We start from the raw sequence: 17,098 nt of genomic DNA on the forward strand, positions 1-17,098 counted from the left end.
GTGGAGGGCTCCGGAAATTTAGACCACCTGGGGTTCTTTAACGTGCACTCAAATCTGAGCACACGGGCCTACAACATTTCCGCCTCCATCGGAAATGCAGCCGCCGCAGCCGGGATTCGAACCCGCGCCCTGCGGGTCAGCAGCCGAGTACCTTAGCCACTAGACCACCGCGGCGGGGTGTACTACTGTAACTGTACGTTAGATATATGACACAAATGTTCTTTTATTTCTTTGTAAGGTGTAGGTGCTGTAGGTATCCAGCGAGGGCCTCCTGTCTGGAAACTGCGATGGATTGGATATATACCTCTAAATCAAGCCGTTGTTTAATTGTTTTCTTTCAACTGTTTCTCAGATTATATCAAGAAACTTGCATGTCGGTGCATGCCACATTATTTAGAATAACTTGTAAAAGAAAAATTAACATAATCTCTCAATACAGAAAACCTAAGTGGATGAGAACTGGGTGGTGTGCTTTTTGCTATGGTGGCTAGAATTCTAGCCACCATATTTTATATGGTGGCTAGAAAATATGGTGGCCCAATTCTAGCCACCATATTTTTGCTTACAAAAGGTCCGTTCGATTCGCCTGCACCACGTGAACCAGTTCACAAGGTGCTGCACCTTGCCATTCGTTTCAGCGGTGCAGCATTGACGACCGCTGAACCCTGCCATTCGTTTCGAAAGGTGCAGAATAGGTGCAGCACCGGTTCATGACTTTCCTGCACCTCCTTCGCTGACGGTGCCGGCTTGGTGCAGGCGCGCGTGCAGCTGAGCAGACGACTAAGCACTTAGACGTAGGTGGCTTAGGCGCCGTACCCGCCTCTACAAATGCGGTGTGTTTTGCCAAGATGTTTGCGCCTCATAAACTGTCCGCATGTTCGATTTGCCATCAGTCAGTGTTTGCTGAACGGTGTAAATTAAGCGAAAAGAAATAAGGCCTGCACCTTGTCGGCACATCGTCATTCGTTTCGGGTGTCGTGCTGTGCCTGCACCGCTGAACTCACGCTGCACAATTTCTGAACTTCGCGTGCAAAGCCATGAACCGGTTCCGACCGGTGCAGGTGAATCGAACGGACCTAAAGATTGCCTTACAAATTCAATGTCACAAAAATTTAAAACATCCGTACAGTGAGAGTGGAGCTACAAAGATTAGTCGTATGTTGCAATTGCATGATCTTTTCTCTTGTCCCGACGAAAGCGCTGGAAGCTAAGCCGAGAGGGACGGCAGAGGCAAAGAAAACTTGTCACCCAAGCTTCGTGACCTTGAGCACTTTTTTTTCTGTTTTTTTCTTCGAATGCACAGCTTTTTTAGTGTGATCGCGCTCGCACACGTGGACAAGTCGCGACCTTCCGCGGTGATCTTTGTAACGACCGAGTGCACCTGTTACAATCAACCAATGCCTGATAGATGGGATTCCTACGAGTGATTTCTGATCGTCTTCTGTCATTTGTCGAGAGAGGAGAAAGCAATTTTTAGCTGATTTTGATCATTTATTGAGAATTCCAGGCCGCGTGCTGGGCTATATTATTTGGCTCAAGTGTTGTAGGGAGCCTCGACTACCGATTGGCACACAGAGGAAGGAAAAAGGTAAGGAGAGGGCATGCCCAGCCGGCGCAGGGCGTTAAAAATGTGGCGGAAATGACACCATGGCGGCCATATTTACTAGGCACAATGGCGGCGTTGTTATGGTTACGTGTTGCGCAGTGGAGCTGGTCTAGCAGTGAGCGGCCGCGGCTGGCGGCGGAATGTGTGCCTCCCCAGGTCTCGTGCTGAGCCGTGGTGGACAATATCTGTGCTCTGCGCCGCGTTATTGGTTACGCAGTGTTCTCCTGGCTGTTACATTACTCTTAGCAACGTTTACAAATACCTTTGTCCATCACGGGGTTTCAACAGTGCGTAGAACAAGTGCATATCCATGTGTCGTGCGGCGGATGACGCGGATGAAGCAGTTAGTGTTCAGCGAAATTGCGTTGGGCACCATGTCGAAGCTGAATGACAACGAACGCCTTGCAGGTCAGTCACGGTTGAGCAGTGCTCCTGCTTGTGACAACGGACGACGCTGTTGAGCCCAGCAAGACGCCGTGAGGACCATGTGCACATACGTAGTTTCGTGTTGTGTATGTACAGTAAGAACTTGCATGTGCGTATTAAAACACCTTTTCTGTTCCGCTTGGTACACTCTCCACCAGCATTTCATGTAATCTCAATGTAACAGCAACCACTTTCAACTGTCACTAGCACTGTGCTCAAAGTAACCAGGGTCGCAGAATGCTGACGCCGGTGAGTTTCACGCGCAACACGGACACAATGGTAGGACGCTGCGTCAGCCGCGTGGCGGAATGCAACCGTAGAAGGCGCACGACCGATCGTGTTGTCTGTACAGTTGCTGAATTAATGACGTGAAAGCACTCGCCGTTGTCAGTGCATCTAGCGCGCGTTCTCTCGTAGTTGCTTCGTTGTCGGCGAGCTGTTACTCCCTGTTATTACTCGGACGAAGCGATTTCGCTGAAGGTGTCCCGCTGGCTCAGAGTGATAAGCCCAGTTCCATTAGTTTCGGATCGTCACGACACACGCGCTGCGCAGCCCACGTGCTTTCCGAGCCGGAGAGGGAGTCGCGCCTTCTGCTTCGCATTCATATGTAAACAAGAAAGGAGAATTTGCCTAGTCAATATGGCCGACTTTCGGCTTCATCGCGGCTTCACAACGAGTGACGTCAGGGCCTCTCCTTACCTTTCCTTCCTCCGTGGATTGGCAGCATTTTCTTACCATGCTCAAAAAGATTTGCAGGGCCTCTTTAAGGACTACTCTGCTATTCAGTAGTTATGCACAATTACACGTAGTAACATTATCTGATTAGAAGACCACTCTAGCACATGTTATAAATAAGATCACACAAATTTGGTGACGACTATACCATGACACAGAACTTTAGTTGGTGCTATTCAAATAAGTCATGCAAATGAGAGTGCTCGGTATTTGTTTCCTCCGCTTAGCACTCCTTAATAAGGAAACTAGATGGTTTGAGTGCCTTTTCTGTGACTTATATGTACAAGCACAAAAAACATAGAGGTATGAAGTGTAAGACACCATAATGCACTATGAGGTCCAGCCAATTTGTCTTGTCCCATGCTTTTTTTCCCTTTAAGTCTCTCGTGCTGGCAGCTCTATGTCACAAAAAAAAAAATCACTCCAAGATGAGCTACTATTGGAAGTGGTGACCTTGATAATAATGACAGCACTGGGTATTGCAGCCAGAATATTGAGGACAGGCACTCTTCTTTTGCATATTTCTTCTGAAGTTATTAGGAGCGTATTTATTTGAAGAAGCCATAACAAGAAAACTTTCTTGTAACAATTTCATCCTTCAAATAGAGGTCTCCATCTGATAATAAAGAAATTTATATCTAAATTCTCTAACATAATGCATAATTAATAACAGCTTCATCAATGTTGACCAACATTAGTTTCTTCACAATGCCTGCACCCACACTCAGTCAGAGCCACCGGTGCGGAGCAAGCTAGCGAATGGAACAACACAAATCTCATCTTTGAAATTTTGTTTCCAGGGACCCTTTAAGCCCCAGCGATACCAAATTGCCATACCTCAATGAAATTAATCGATCAAGCAAATAAAATTTTGTGGGAAAAGTAACTACACGATACTGCCTTACTATTCTCCATAAACATGCCAAAGGCTTTCTTCACTTACAATAAAACAAGCAAAGCGACTAAGCCAAATTTTGCAAAAAAACTGTCAGTGAAGAGAAGCAGAATGTCAAGAGATGCAGATGATGATCAAAACTTTATTACTCCCAAAAGAAGAGACCGCCCGAGAGGTTGGTTACGCTGCTTAGAGGAGGTCAGCGGGGATCCCTTGGGACACCGCGACCTCCAATGCGTGTGAGATTACCCTCCGTTGCTGTGCCGAGTCAGTGATATGCAGAAGGGACCCCCATGTATCTTCTGTGTGAGAAGTGACAGCGTACTGTGGGCACATCCGTGCAGAGGCTTACGCTGAAATATATATGGTAGCTCATTCTCTTTGTTGAAGTGCTAAGTATAGAGTAAAATAATATTGCAAATAAATTTTGCAATTTAGTAATTATTAGATCACTTTACAGGTGCAGTCGATTGCAACTATATACAAAAATCAGCTGCATACAGCAAGCTTAATTTAAAATCCAGACATAGACAGCCGAGTGGTCACGTGTGGCTGATGCCTAGGTTTAGCCTCCGAGTATTCAACACGGCATGAGAGCACCCTCACAAAATGAATCATAGCATGAACTAAGGTGGCCATAATTTGTTTGTGACATTGCATTCATTACTCCCAAAGGGCCAAGCAAGACACGCTTCAGCATTGGAAGTTTCGCCCGCCTTTGCACAGCAGTTATGCACCAGCCTTGTGAGTCAGTTTTATAACAGAACACCCCGTAATTTCATACAATTAGTAGCGGTGCCTCAGTTATCAGAGTGAGAAGATGGAAATCTTCAGACTAAAAATGTTGTACAGTGCACTTACCAGATGCGTTCGATACTTTAAACTAAATTTTCCAAGAACATATTGTGACGACGCGGGATCGACGAGCACAAAAAGCTCCTCGAACAAATACGCTTTATCTATCACAGGACAAAGACGGCAACTTCTACTTCGTCTCTGCTCTCGGCCAAGGACACTCGCGCTGCTTCGTTGTCACTGCAATTGGCACATACGCCCGTCATTATTCCCACATAAAAAAAAAAAAAAAACATCGCCCCGATGTTAAACCTTCGCAAAGCAAGGTAAAACCAAAACTGCACCATTAGTCAGTGAAAGTAAGGCTTCATCTGAAGCACGTCGACAATCTCTTGTGAATGTCTGCGGCGCTTCGAACACTGAACGCCATCTGGAACAACCTCGTAGTTGACGACAGTGATGGGTCGCAGAACCTTGTAGGGTCCGAAGTACTTTCGCAACAGCTTTTTGGAGAGCCCATGCTGACGAATAGGTGTCCAGACCTACACTTTGTCCCCCACGTTGTATGTGACGGTTCTGTGCCAGAGGTTGTAATTTTTGGTGGCATCGTCTTGTTGTTTGGTTATTTGCAACCTGGCAAGTTGTCTGGCTTCCTCTGCTCGCTGAGTAAACTTTTCGGCGTCCGTCTCATTACCATCATCTTCATGGAGAGCATCGCGTCTAACGTTGTCGTAACTTTGCGTCCGTAAAGGAGACTGAAGGGTGTCTTCCGAGTGGTCTCCTGACGAGTTGTGTTGTACGCGAACGTAACGTAGGGCAATATGTCGTCCGAGTTCTTGTGCTCTACATCTACGTACATGCTTATCATGTCAGCCAGTGTCTTAGTGAGACGTTCCGTGAGCCCGTTGGTCTGGGGATAATACGCCGTTGTCTTCCAGTGAGCAGTACCACTTAGTCGGAAAACGGTGTCTAAAAGCTCGGCCATGAACACAGTACCTCTGTTGGTGATGACTATTGCGGGAGCACCGTGTCTCAAAATGATGGCTTCGATGAAAAACTGCGCCACTTCACCTGCCGTTGCGCGTGGCAGAGCATTTGTCTCCGCGTATTGAGTCGGGTAATCTGTGGCGACAATTATCCACTAGTTTCCAGTGGCAGACTTTGGGAAGGGGCCAAGAAAATCCATACCAATTTGTTCGAAACGGTGTCGCCGGCACTCGGACAGGCTGCACCAGGCCGGCTGGTTTGATGGATGGTAGTTTGCGACGCTAGCAATCTAGACATGCCTGCACATAAGTTTTGACAACTCCGGCAAGTCTTGACCAGTAATAGTTTTGCCCTATCCTCGCCAATGTTCTTGCGTAACCTAAGTGACCAGCGGTAGGTTCGTCGTGGCATGCTTGCAGTACTTCACGGCGAAGCGAAGAAGGAACGACGAGCAAGTAGCTGCTGCCGGCGGGTGAAAAGTTCTTATACAGAACGTCTATCCGCAAGCAGTATGACGGCAGCTTTCTCGAAAATAACTTCGGCACGCTATTCATTCACCCTTGTAGGTAATTTATGAGTGCTAGTAGTTCAGGGTCATCGCGCTGCTGCCCTTCTAACGTGTCTCGGCACAAGCCAGTAGCTTGTGCCGAGACACGTACAGAGGAAAGGGTGACAGCAGCGACAAGGTGTTTGCAAAGTAAATGAGTGAATATAGCCTGTCGGTGGGATGAACCATCGTCTTCTAGCATCAAACCCTGATTTTATAAACACTACATTGCAGGTACGTGCACTACAAGGTGAAATATAGAGTGTAGAAAGGAATATTTTAAAAGATTTATCAACAGTTCTGGCACATAGACTTAAGTTTTTAAAATATGACAATTGTACATCGGCACAGCATTTCCAGTGACTCCTTTAAAGGCTGAAGGCTCTCTGGAATGCAGAAACTGAAATGCTCTCCAGCTCCCTCGTTACAACCTCCTGATTGGGCTGGACCGAGCTTCAGTGCATTTTTTTATGCCTCTTTTAAGTTGGGAGAAGAGTAGGAAGACGTTTTAGCGATATCTGAAAGGTAGGGTCGCTGGGGAAGCTGAGTTCCATATTTGGTCACGAAGTCGATGACAGCAAATGTAGTGAAGCTGGGCCCACTGTTGTGACTTTTTGCCATTGGAAGGCCTCCTCACCATCCCTCAATATCAACTAGCTCTCTTCCATCTCAAAACATTTTGTTCCACCCAGAAGCACACGAACGACTCATGGCATCAGTACTGTAAGAAGCCTTGATCGCATCAGGGGTCCCGCTCACACTTGCACTAAGTTTGGCGCACAGCTTCACCACACAACACTGCTCTAATAAATTATAAACTGTCAAGACAACAAGGCACCATGAAAGTGGTTTACCTTACGCTCGATGTACACTCCACGAACAATAGAAGACGACTGGTGCACTGGTAGCTAAGACCCCCCACCACCGAACCAGCAGAGTAACATCCTCCTCTTTCACCATGTTTTTAGAGGAAAATATCAGTCCTACTACTCCCTGGAAGGGCGTAGTAAGACAGATTAAACAATGTTCAGCATACAAGCGAGACACAGAAGCTTGACGAATTTTCCACAGCAATAAAGGCTTTATTTGTGAAAGCCGGTGAACTGAGATGCTCGGCGTTCATACAGCTAAGAAGGTTTGCTCTAAGACATACGTTGTGTGCACACGCATCTTTTGCATGTCAATATCTATTCCAATGAAAACCTTGCATTCACTTTAACTCTCTCAGTGCTGCTGTATAACACATTTGTTGACAACATACAACTCACAAAAAAAAAAAAATCACAAACATAAATTAGTTGTGCTACGCTGTGCTTTTCCTTTATATTTGGCATGCATACGGCTCAATTTACTTGCAAATGAACCACATTGCCCCTCCTCAATTGTACGATGTCAATCGTCAACTGATCTTTATGTATATTTACGTCAGAATGATCTGATTTTGTCTATTCATCAGAATTTTTGACTTCCACAAATTCGTCCGAACACAATAGTGTATTGCTATGAAGCTGAGGCTATGACAAACATAGAGCAGAAAACATATAACTGTCAACATATTAATGCGTTTTCAAGACTATATTTTTCTGGCATATTCATCCCTTCAACTACTTAACCAGTTGAGCAATGAAAAATCTTAACTTAGTAATGTTTTTGTTAGACTGAAAGAGTGACGAAAGTGTTACAGAATAAATTCTACAAAAAAGGGTGATCTAATAAAATGTAGTCATCACATTTGTTGCATACATCACTATTCATCGCTACAAGGTCACCAGTAAAAAATGCTCACTTTGTGGGAAATTAATAAATAAAATTCAGGTGTGTTAAATAAGCACAAGTAAACCTTTCACATAAAAAGCAACTAAATTTGTTCATTTTATTTTGCTTAGCACTGAAGCACAAGACTGAAAAATCTAAAATCAGGACAAGCCAAACCTCAACGTTTTGCAATACTTGCAAAGTCATTTGAAGACATTTAAATTTGCATAGACAATGATGGACCTCTCTTTAAGCATAGACTGCAAAAAAAAAAGCTCTATAGTTGAAGGCTCCTGAACCTTTTTAAGACACTTTAGAAGTTACCTTCCACCATTATAAAAAAATAAGTTAATAAAGCACCACAGAAAGACCTTTGAAACCCTGATCATTTCCGCTTCTTGTTTAGATGCGTTGACATGTGGCGAAGGAGGTGGCATCTTTGTGAAAAAGATGCGTTGCAGCGGACACAGGAAAAAGGACGCTCTCCTGTGTGGGTACGAATGTGCTGTGCGAGTTTGCTGGCCTGGACAAACGCGGCCGGACACAGGTGGCACTTGAATGGGCGCTCGCCAGTGTGTCTTCGAACATGTACGACCATGTTTGTCTTGATATTGGTCACGTAGTTGCACTGACGGCAGGAATGTAGTCCGTCTTTTACGGACACAAATGAATCGTACTCTTTCACGGACGCTGTAGATAGGAAACCTGCATAGCCACAGGAAGGCAATGCAAATTACGAGTCAAGCAATACAAGGAGCTGGGTGGCACCGCTAGGCAAACAAGAGTTGATGAACTTGTAAGTGCAGTGCATGGTAGAGTCGACCTACCCCTGATGAATAGTTCTTTGACAAAAACAGTGCACTAACGTATACATCTCACGTGTTCCAATCTTTCCTTCCATTAATACCAAAGGGCTTAAAACATGTGAACTCCTATTTCCGGCTTATAAACTACCTTTCAGAAGCAACCTTAATGCTATACCGAAACAGGCAAGCTATAATTTTGAAGCATTGCCCACCCTTAGACATAATGATAGGCATCATGAAATACACATAAGCAAATTTGCTTCATGAATGAAGTCCAACAGTGAGTGGTGGAATAGTCTGTGTATTCAGCGATCATGGTTGGAAGGTCCGCTCATTCTTATGACTATTCCACCAAGTTGACACAGAGGCTTCTCAGTAATACTAATTGATGATGTTTAATGTCCCGAAACCATGACATGATTACAAGAGATGCCATGAGTTTTAGAGATCTGAGAACATGGCCCTCGAGGCTCATCGCCTCCCATCTAAAATATGCCTGCTGCAGTCGGGATTTGGTTGTGTGACCTGCCGGAAGCTTCTCTGCATTTCTTCACATTGTAATTGTTTCATTGTTTTACTTTTGCAATTCCACAGTATAACACTGTATGCTTAATGTTGTAGGTTGCAGTTTACAGTTGTACCCTTAAGGTTGTATCGTTTCTCTCACAGCATTACTTTACTTCTTGTGAACAGATGCTTTCTTTTATCCACCCTGCATGGACTTCGTATTCATAGCAGTGCCATAGCCAGAGATACTTTTCTGGGGAGTGTTATATGCCCCCAAGTGGAAAAATAAAAAGGCAGAGATTCTGTGCCCAAACAATGTCTCGGTCATTTTTTGCTTTAATAAAACCGAAAGATTAGGTTTTTTTATTCTGTTCACTGTGACATCCACATCAATATAAAAATGGAAAGAACGAGGAGATGGGCAGTGTATGCAGGTTGCATAAAATTAGAGGAATTGGTTTAAATAAGAAACACCCCCTGGTTTCCCTGTTAGTATGCAGTAAATATTAAATGAATAAATAAATATGTATCTTTTCATTACACACTAAAGCACTGAACTAATTGTTACTTTTTTTAGCATTGCTTCATTTACACAGTACAGCAAAGTAAAAGCGTCACTTCATATCCAAACAGACAAGGCATACAAATAAAATATGAATGAATGAAAATGGAAGTTTATATGAAACTGATAAGAAAACATTGAAGATAGAAAAATTTACAAATATAATCAATTGATGGCAGCAGCTCATAAACAAGGATAAGTCAGCATCACAATGTTACATTGAGACGAAAAATACACTGAGAAGAATTTAACATGACCAGCAAACGAATGATGTCTAAGAAGAGGCTTGTGCGACAAGAAGCAAGAAAAGTTCGAAGCCTGGAACTTCTCTGATGCTCTGCAGAAAGAACAGACACAACTGGAAAAGAGTGAAAACTGCTGTTGATGTCGGCACAAACACTCATAGTACACCCGCACCAAGTTTAACATTTTTCGCCAACCAGGGGTGCGGGTAACAAATTGTAATGAATTACATTTCACAGTAGTAGCTTTGTGATTTGGGGGCAATATTACGAGCCTCCAATTGAATGTAACCATGAAGTCAGGTTACTTAATTAAAGGACAGCTCTAGTGCACAACATAAATTGCAGTGCCTAAATTCGGCGGGAAGTACACGTTAGGTGAGGGCAAGCTCAAGATTATTACAGGAGGCTTTACTCCTGCGGGGGGCATAAACAAACTGAGAATGATGATGATACAGCGGAACTTCTGCACTCATTATATCCTGCAGTATAATGAATGTGAATGTAGAGATAGCAAAAGTATTTCTTTCATCTTGGCGCTCCTTATTGGCCAACTATCAAATGAGTGGTGCTCCTATAGCTTGATAACGACGACCACACTTGGTGTTGACGAAAAGAAATCAAGTATGAACAATCTTTTTTGCACTTTCCGCGAAGACTTCGGTCATCGAGCACTAATTACGATCTCAACCATACTGTTACAGTATGATACCAGCTTTCCTTTTTGAAGGCACATGAAGCAAATTTTTGTTGCGACTGCTGGAATGAAATTTCCTCGATGAAAGAAGCAGATAGACACAAGCTTTGAGAAAACAGCTATCAGCAAACATAAACAGAACATCGAGGATGCAGTTAAAAAGACACAGCCTAGCTACTTCTACATACTGAAATTATAATGTTGGAAGTGAAATAGTGCAAATAGAATAGAGGGAAAAAGAGTGAGGAGGTGAAAAAGAAATAAACACACACAAACACAGAAAGAAAGAAACAGAGGAAGAAGGACATTATTTTCGAAACTGAGTAAAACAGCAAAAGCCAGGACTTCAAAAGTGCCCATCAGCTCTCCTCTATCTTAACATAGAACCTCCAATGTAGGCTAATCATTTTTTTAAAATAACTAACCACACTCTTGCATGAATGATAATTTGTTGAACAGGAAATGGTGCTCAAGCCAAGGTTTTAACAAATGGTGTTGTTTTCCAATATTATTACGTATTGTATGAAACCAAGGCAAAAGCTTTAATTATAGTATCATTGATCATGGTCGCCACATTTACTCATTTCTAACATCTGTTGCTTGCATTAAGTCTGTAGGATTGAGCTAGACAAAACACAGTTTTGCCAATTTTTTGTTCCTGCTATGCATTTAATCAATCAAAGTGTTGCAAGTCAGTTTTAGCACTGAACATGCAGTTTTAGAGTTGGAAGCACCGCAGGAGGTTACTGGAGAAACCACAAAAAAAATTGAGGTGGCGACCTGCTGTATAAGCAGTGCACTTATTCATTAAATTTATGAAAATCTGATTTCATTACAACGTTGTTACGTGGAAAATAACAGTAGTCAGTCCGCAGCCACAACGCAGCTCACCGACAACATCCACTTCTTTACTCCCAGTCTGAGGCACCTTTTTTGGGTATGTCCCACTATGCCCTGTTTCAGTCAGCCGAAATCAGGTAACACAACCCACGGCGGCAAAAGCGCCTACCCGGCAAGCTTACGGGGCCACAGCAGGAGAAGTGTGGTAACGCTTGATCCTTGATACGTGGACGATGTCCCAGGACAGCAGACCAGAACAGGTCGATGGATTATCAGGGACAATTTCATATGTAGTGTCAGTCACTCGTCTAAGCACGCGGTATGGGCCCATGAAACTAGAGAGAAGCTTTTCTGAAAGGCCAGCATGTCGCGTAGGGGACCAAAGAAGAATGAGGGAACCTGTTGGAAAGTGTTCCTCGCGCTGCTGCTCGTCCTAACAATGTTTCTGCGAGTCTTGGGACACCATTATTCTGCTGTGGGCAAGCTGACAAGCATGGTCACTCGTGCAATAGCGTTGCGTGCATATTCAGAAGTAGTCTGTGCAGCGGCTGGCAGGAAGGTATCCAACAGCAATGTTGGTTCACGTCCAAATAGAAGGTAAAATGGCAAGTACCCGGCAGTGTCATGCACTTGGATGCACTTGGATTCAAACCTGCACTTGGATGAATTCAGCTGAAGGCTGGCAAGACAGAATACATTAGGAATTTCGGACAGTCTCTCAAGGTGCGCTTTAAAAGTGGAAGCAAACACAATCATGCCATCCAGATAACAAAGACACACAGACATTTCAATCCATGGAGTAGGCAGTCTATCATTCGCTCAAAGGTGGCAGGGGCATTACATAAGCCGAAAGGCATGACTTTGAATTGGTAGAGGCCATCAGGTGTTACAAAAGCCATCTTCTCTCGGTCCATGGGGTCCACGGCAATCTGCCAATAACCAGAACGAAGATCGATGAAGGAAAAGTAGGCGGCACCATGGAGGCAACCAAGGGCATCGTGAATTCGTGGCAGAGGGTATGCGTCTTTCTTGGTGATGTTGTTAAGGTGGCAATAGTCCAAACAAGATTGCCACGATCCGTCGTTTTTTTTTTAACTAATACCATCGGGGATGCCCAGGGACTGGAGGATGGTTCAATAATGTCCTTCGCTAGCATCTTGTTCACCTCCTTCTGAATGATGCTCCGCTAAAAAGCAGACTCTCTGTAGGGACGGCGGTGAACAGGGTCGGCATCACCTGTGTGTATGCGATGCTGGACAAAGGACATCTGCCCTAGAGGCCGGTCACCAAAATCGAAAATATCCTGGTAGGCCTCAAGAAGATGCTGTAGGGCTTCAACTTGAGGTGGTGGAAGATCAGTGGCGATCATGTCTACAATTTGACGACTGCCCGAATGTGCTGCGAGTGGTGTGCGCTGCGTTGAAACAAGGGTGTCTGAGGCAAGCACATCAGTTTTTGAATAGAGCAACGGACACAGGTGGGCCACAGAAATGCCTTGTGAAAGCACTTGATTCATGTAGCCTAAATTTACAAGTGGTAGACAAGTTCTGTTATCTGTGATGCTGAGTACCGTGTAAGGCACTGCAACATTGTGCGCAAGGAGTACGTCGGTGAGAGGCGTAGCGTGATAGTAACTGTCGGGCGCAGCTAATGAGCACAGAAAATAAATGTACGTCACAGTTTTGGAGGGCAGGTGAACAAAGTCGCTGCATTGTAATCGGCATGTAGGTTGGTACGGGGCGTCACTGATTTGTGGCAGGTCAACGCGGAGCACGCCAGCGGAGCAATCGATCAGAGCAGAATTGACGACAAGAAAATCGAGGCCTAGTATGAGGTCGTGCGGACATGTTGCAAGCACGGTAAAAAGGACGACCACTTGATGACCGACTACAGTAAGTTCAGCTATGCACACACTGACGACAGGGATTGTTGCGCCATCTGCAACTTGGACGACACTGGTCAAGGGGGGCGTGAGGACCTTCTTCGTGCAAAGACGAAAATGCGAACTTATAATAGAGACGTGAGCACCCGTATCAATCAGAGCTTCAACAGGTGTGGCATCAACATATACTTCAAGAGTGTTCCGGTTCAAACGTAAGGGCAACAGAAAATTTTTGGGTTAGGTCGACAGGGCAGCTTCACCTCCAGAAGCTGCACAGCCTAGTTTTCCGGGGACATGCGGCGGTTAACCAATGGCGAGGGAGAGCGGCATCGGGTATTTGAACTAGAAGGGCGGCTTTGAGGCGGTGGCGACGATGGGACAGGGTGGCCGTAGTCCTCAGGGGCAGTAAATGCTGTAGACTCAGTGCGGGTCGGATAACGATGGTTCGGTGGACGGAATCAGTTTACTGTAAGTGGGGTACGAGCCAGAAGGCATAGATGGCCACTGGCTGTGGCAGTAACGAGCGATGTGTCCCGCGCGACCACAGCGGAAGCAGATTGGTTTTTCATCAGCTGTTCGCCATTCGGACAGGTTTCTGGTTCGTAGAGAGTACAAACGGCGACGTTTCATGTCCACAAAAGCTATCGAGGGATCAGTATTATCCAGAGTGGTTGCAGTGGACAGGATACCCAGGTTGGCGAATTCCTGGCGAACAACTGCTTAGATCAAGGAGACAGCTGGCGTTGATGCGTCGGGCAACCTCGGTTTATTGATAGCCAGGTAAGCGGCCTCGAGCTCACGTCAGACGATGCGCGTCTCGTCTTCGGTTGTAGACGGCTGACAAGGAGTAGCTTCGCAAGACGACATTGCAGCGATGTTGGGTAGCCGCTGAAACTTGAGTAAAATGCATCGACTCTTCGCCTGCTCGAGACGGTAGCACTCTTTGATCACGGCGTCGATGGTCGTTACGTTCGTAAATACAAGCAGGCTGAACGCATCGTCGGCGATTCCTTTTAAAACGTGCGATATCTTGTCGGCCTCAGTCATGTTGGGATCAGCCCTTTGACACAACGCTAAGACGTCTTGAATATAAGTCAAGCAGGGCTCGGTGGACGTCTGTGTACGTACGGCCAATTGCTTTCGGGCATCAAGCTGTTGACCAAACGGGTTGCCAAAGAAGTCGCGGAGCTGTTGTTTAAACATTTCCCAACTTGTTATTTCGTGCTCGTGGGTTTCAAACCAGATGCGAGGTGTCTCGTCAAGATAGAAAATGACATTCGCAAGCATAACGGTTGGGTCCCAGCCAAATTGCTTGGTGACGCGCTCATAAATACTAAGCCACTTGTTCATATTTGAGTTGCCCTCTGCAGTAAAGGTGCCGGGATCACGGGGTTGCGTTAGGGCGATGTACCGGGTTGCTGTCAATGCCAAAGTAAGTGGCGAAGTCGTATTCTCACCCGGAGCCATGGTGGCAGACTTAAGGAGGCGTCCACTGCATAGCTCCGTTGTCAAAAGAGTACCCAACACCTTCACCAAAATGTTACGTGGAAAATAACAGTAGTCAGTCCGCAGCCACAACACAGCTCACTCAACAACAATGTCCACTTCTTTATTCTCAGTCTGAGGCACCCCCTTTGGGTATGTCCCACTATGCCCTGTTTCAGTTAGCCGAAATTGTGTAGCAATATAAATATCTTTACCTTGTATATTTTTACCTCTGGAAGGTCCAGAGGTAAAAAATGTCAGCGGAACTACTATTAAAACATCTTGTGGGACTAGTTGGTGAGGAATGGTCTTTCTTGCACCAACTGTTACCAACTAAGGTTAGAAAAAAACTGAGGGAATACAAATTACGTAACAGTACTAAGAAAACAAGACTTATGTCAGATAGGGCTTATGGTTAGGAGTAAGTTCAAATCAAGATGTTCCCATTGCTTGAGATTAAAAGGGTACCGACAAAAAACCTTGCCTTCCTTTTTTTTCCTTTTGCAGCAATATCTTGCTGGGAGCCTGCTATTAATAACACGGCACATCGTCTGCTGTAGTGCACGACAGATAATTACAGGCTCTTCATTGCCAACCAGTCTAAGTTTCAGTTTGAAAGAGCTCCAAGAACAACAAGCCACTGGGTGCAACTATCACTGCCTAACGTGTGCAACGCTCGACCAGGTCGGCACACACAACTACGACGCATTCCACGCAGTCCGCATCAAAACGTCCTTTCAAACAGGAAACTGGACCACAGTGTCGCCAAATACAAAACTTAAAACTTATGTTACACGTGCACACACTAGCAACTAGCAGCTGAGAAGTATAGACTCCTGGAACAAACACGGCAAAAAAAAATATTTTGGCTATGATGTCATCACAACTTGTTTTGTTGACTGCAGCGTGGCGACGTGAGAGAAGTAAGAGTGTCCCCATGTGGTGTCTTTTGATGATGACAATACCTTCAAAATTATTGTAAAATATACTCAGAACTATATTCGGAGTTGATATTTTGCATATGATATACGCATGTTCATGGAAATCGATACCGCACACTGTCTAGGACACAAAATTTTTTCAGTATCAGTACCCCTTTCAACATTAAAGAACAAATATAACAGTAGTATCAACATAATTTTGATACCATCAACAGTGCATACTTCACTAACACAATGAATTTTTAAACAAGTAGTTTACACGTTACATAAAATGAGAATTAAACCTGGTTATACAACATGACTGTGTGATGAACATACACAAGTATATTTAATCATCTTATGTAGTCTGTTATTGAAAATAATTTCACGAGCTGCCAAAAAATGTGGTAATGTCCATGATTTATGAATTCATGGAAATACTGAAACAAAATCACAGAAATATTAGTCATGATATTTAATATTTGCTTTGAGAACAAAGAGATTTAATTTAGAAAAACTGTATTATACGTATTGTAACATTGCATTAGGACAAGTAGCGGAGTGGCAACGTCGCTTCCGCTCCTAAATAATAGAGGTCCTAACGAGTTAAAATATGCAAGCTAATGATAGAACTTAAATGTGCAAAAAATATACTTTGGCCTTATTTTACATATATTCTAATTATTTTGTTCTATAGTAACTACATCATAACAGATCTACTTTCAGGCAATCTACATTCAAGGTAAAGCAAACATTGAATATTCGCACATAGTTGTAAAGCGATTTGAAGGCGCCCCTACAGATATTTTTTATTAATTGGGACGTTAAACCTCACACATCAGAAAGAAATTTTCATTAAAATAGATTTTTTTCTACACAATATACTATAAGAAATGCCATTTCTGAGGCATCCAAAAATTCTTGGATGCACTTTAGAACCTACCACCCGTCATAAAAATTTATTCAGTGCCCCCCCCCCCCCCCCCTTCACTCTCTCCGAAAAATTATATATGCTCTTGGCTTTTTCAGCTTCTTTGCATGACGACAACACATGTGGTCTTTTAGTACGTCTTTCTGCACAAAGCATGCATTGGAGTGGACTGAGGAAAAGGGGAAATCACCCATATGAATGTTGTGAATATGACTTTCGATATTTCTGTTGCGAGTAAACGAATGAGGGTGCGTCTACAAAAGTGCGCTTTTCCTTTGTGCATTGCTGACAGAAGTGCGGCCAGCCTTGTATGGACATCAGTGAACTGTACTTCTCCTGCTTCAAAGACGCCTCAGAAAAAGAACCTGCAAAGCCACAGAGAGAAGAAGAAAGCAACACATATCATGTTATATAATATGCATAAATAGACTGTGGCACCAGGCAACCAAAGGTTTTTCGAATAGCAAGATAAGTACTACC

At 44.2% G+C, this 17,098-nt stretch overlaps 1 protein-coding gene across 1 annotated transcript in view; it reads right to left on the reverse strand.

Annotated features, from left to right (window-relative positions):
• LOC142772259 (uncharacterized) overlaps positions 1-9,644 on the reverse strand; it is a 50,773-nt gene extending 41,129 nt beyond the window's left edge. The window contains exon 1 of the mRNA XM_075874455.1: positions 8,142-9,644. Within this exon, the coding sequence (XP_075730570.1) occupies positions 8,142-8,344 (203 nt within the window). The 5' untranslated portion in view covers positions 8,345-9,644. The remainder of the gene's footprint in view (positions 1-8,141) is intronic.
• Between the last annotated feature and the right edge of the window lie 7,454 nt (positions 9,645-17,098).

The sequence above is a fragment of the Rhipicephalus microplus genome, chromosome 9, assembly GCF_043290135.1.
Source record: "Rhipicephalus microplus isolate Deutch F79 chromosome 9, USDA_Rmic, whole genome shotgun sequence".
Taxonomy (NCBI): Eukaryota; Metazoa; Arthropoda; class Arachnida; order Ixodida; family Ixodidae; genus Rhipicephalus; species Rhipicephalus microplus.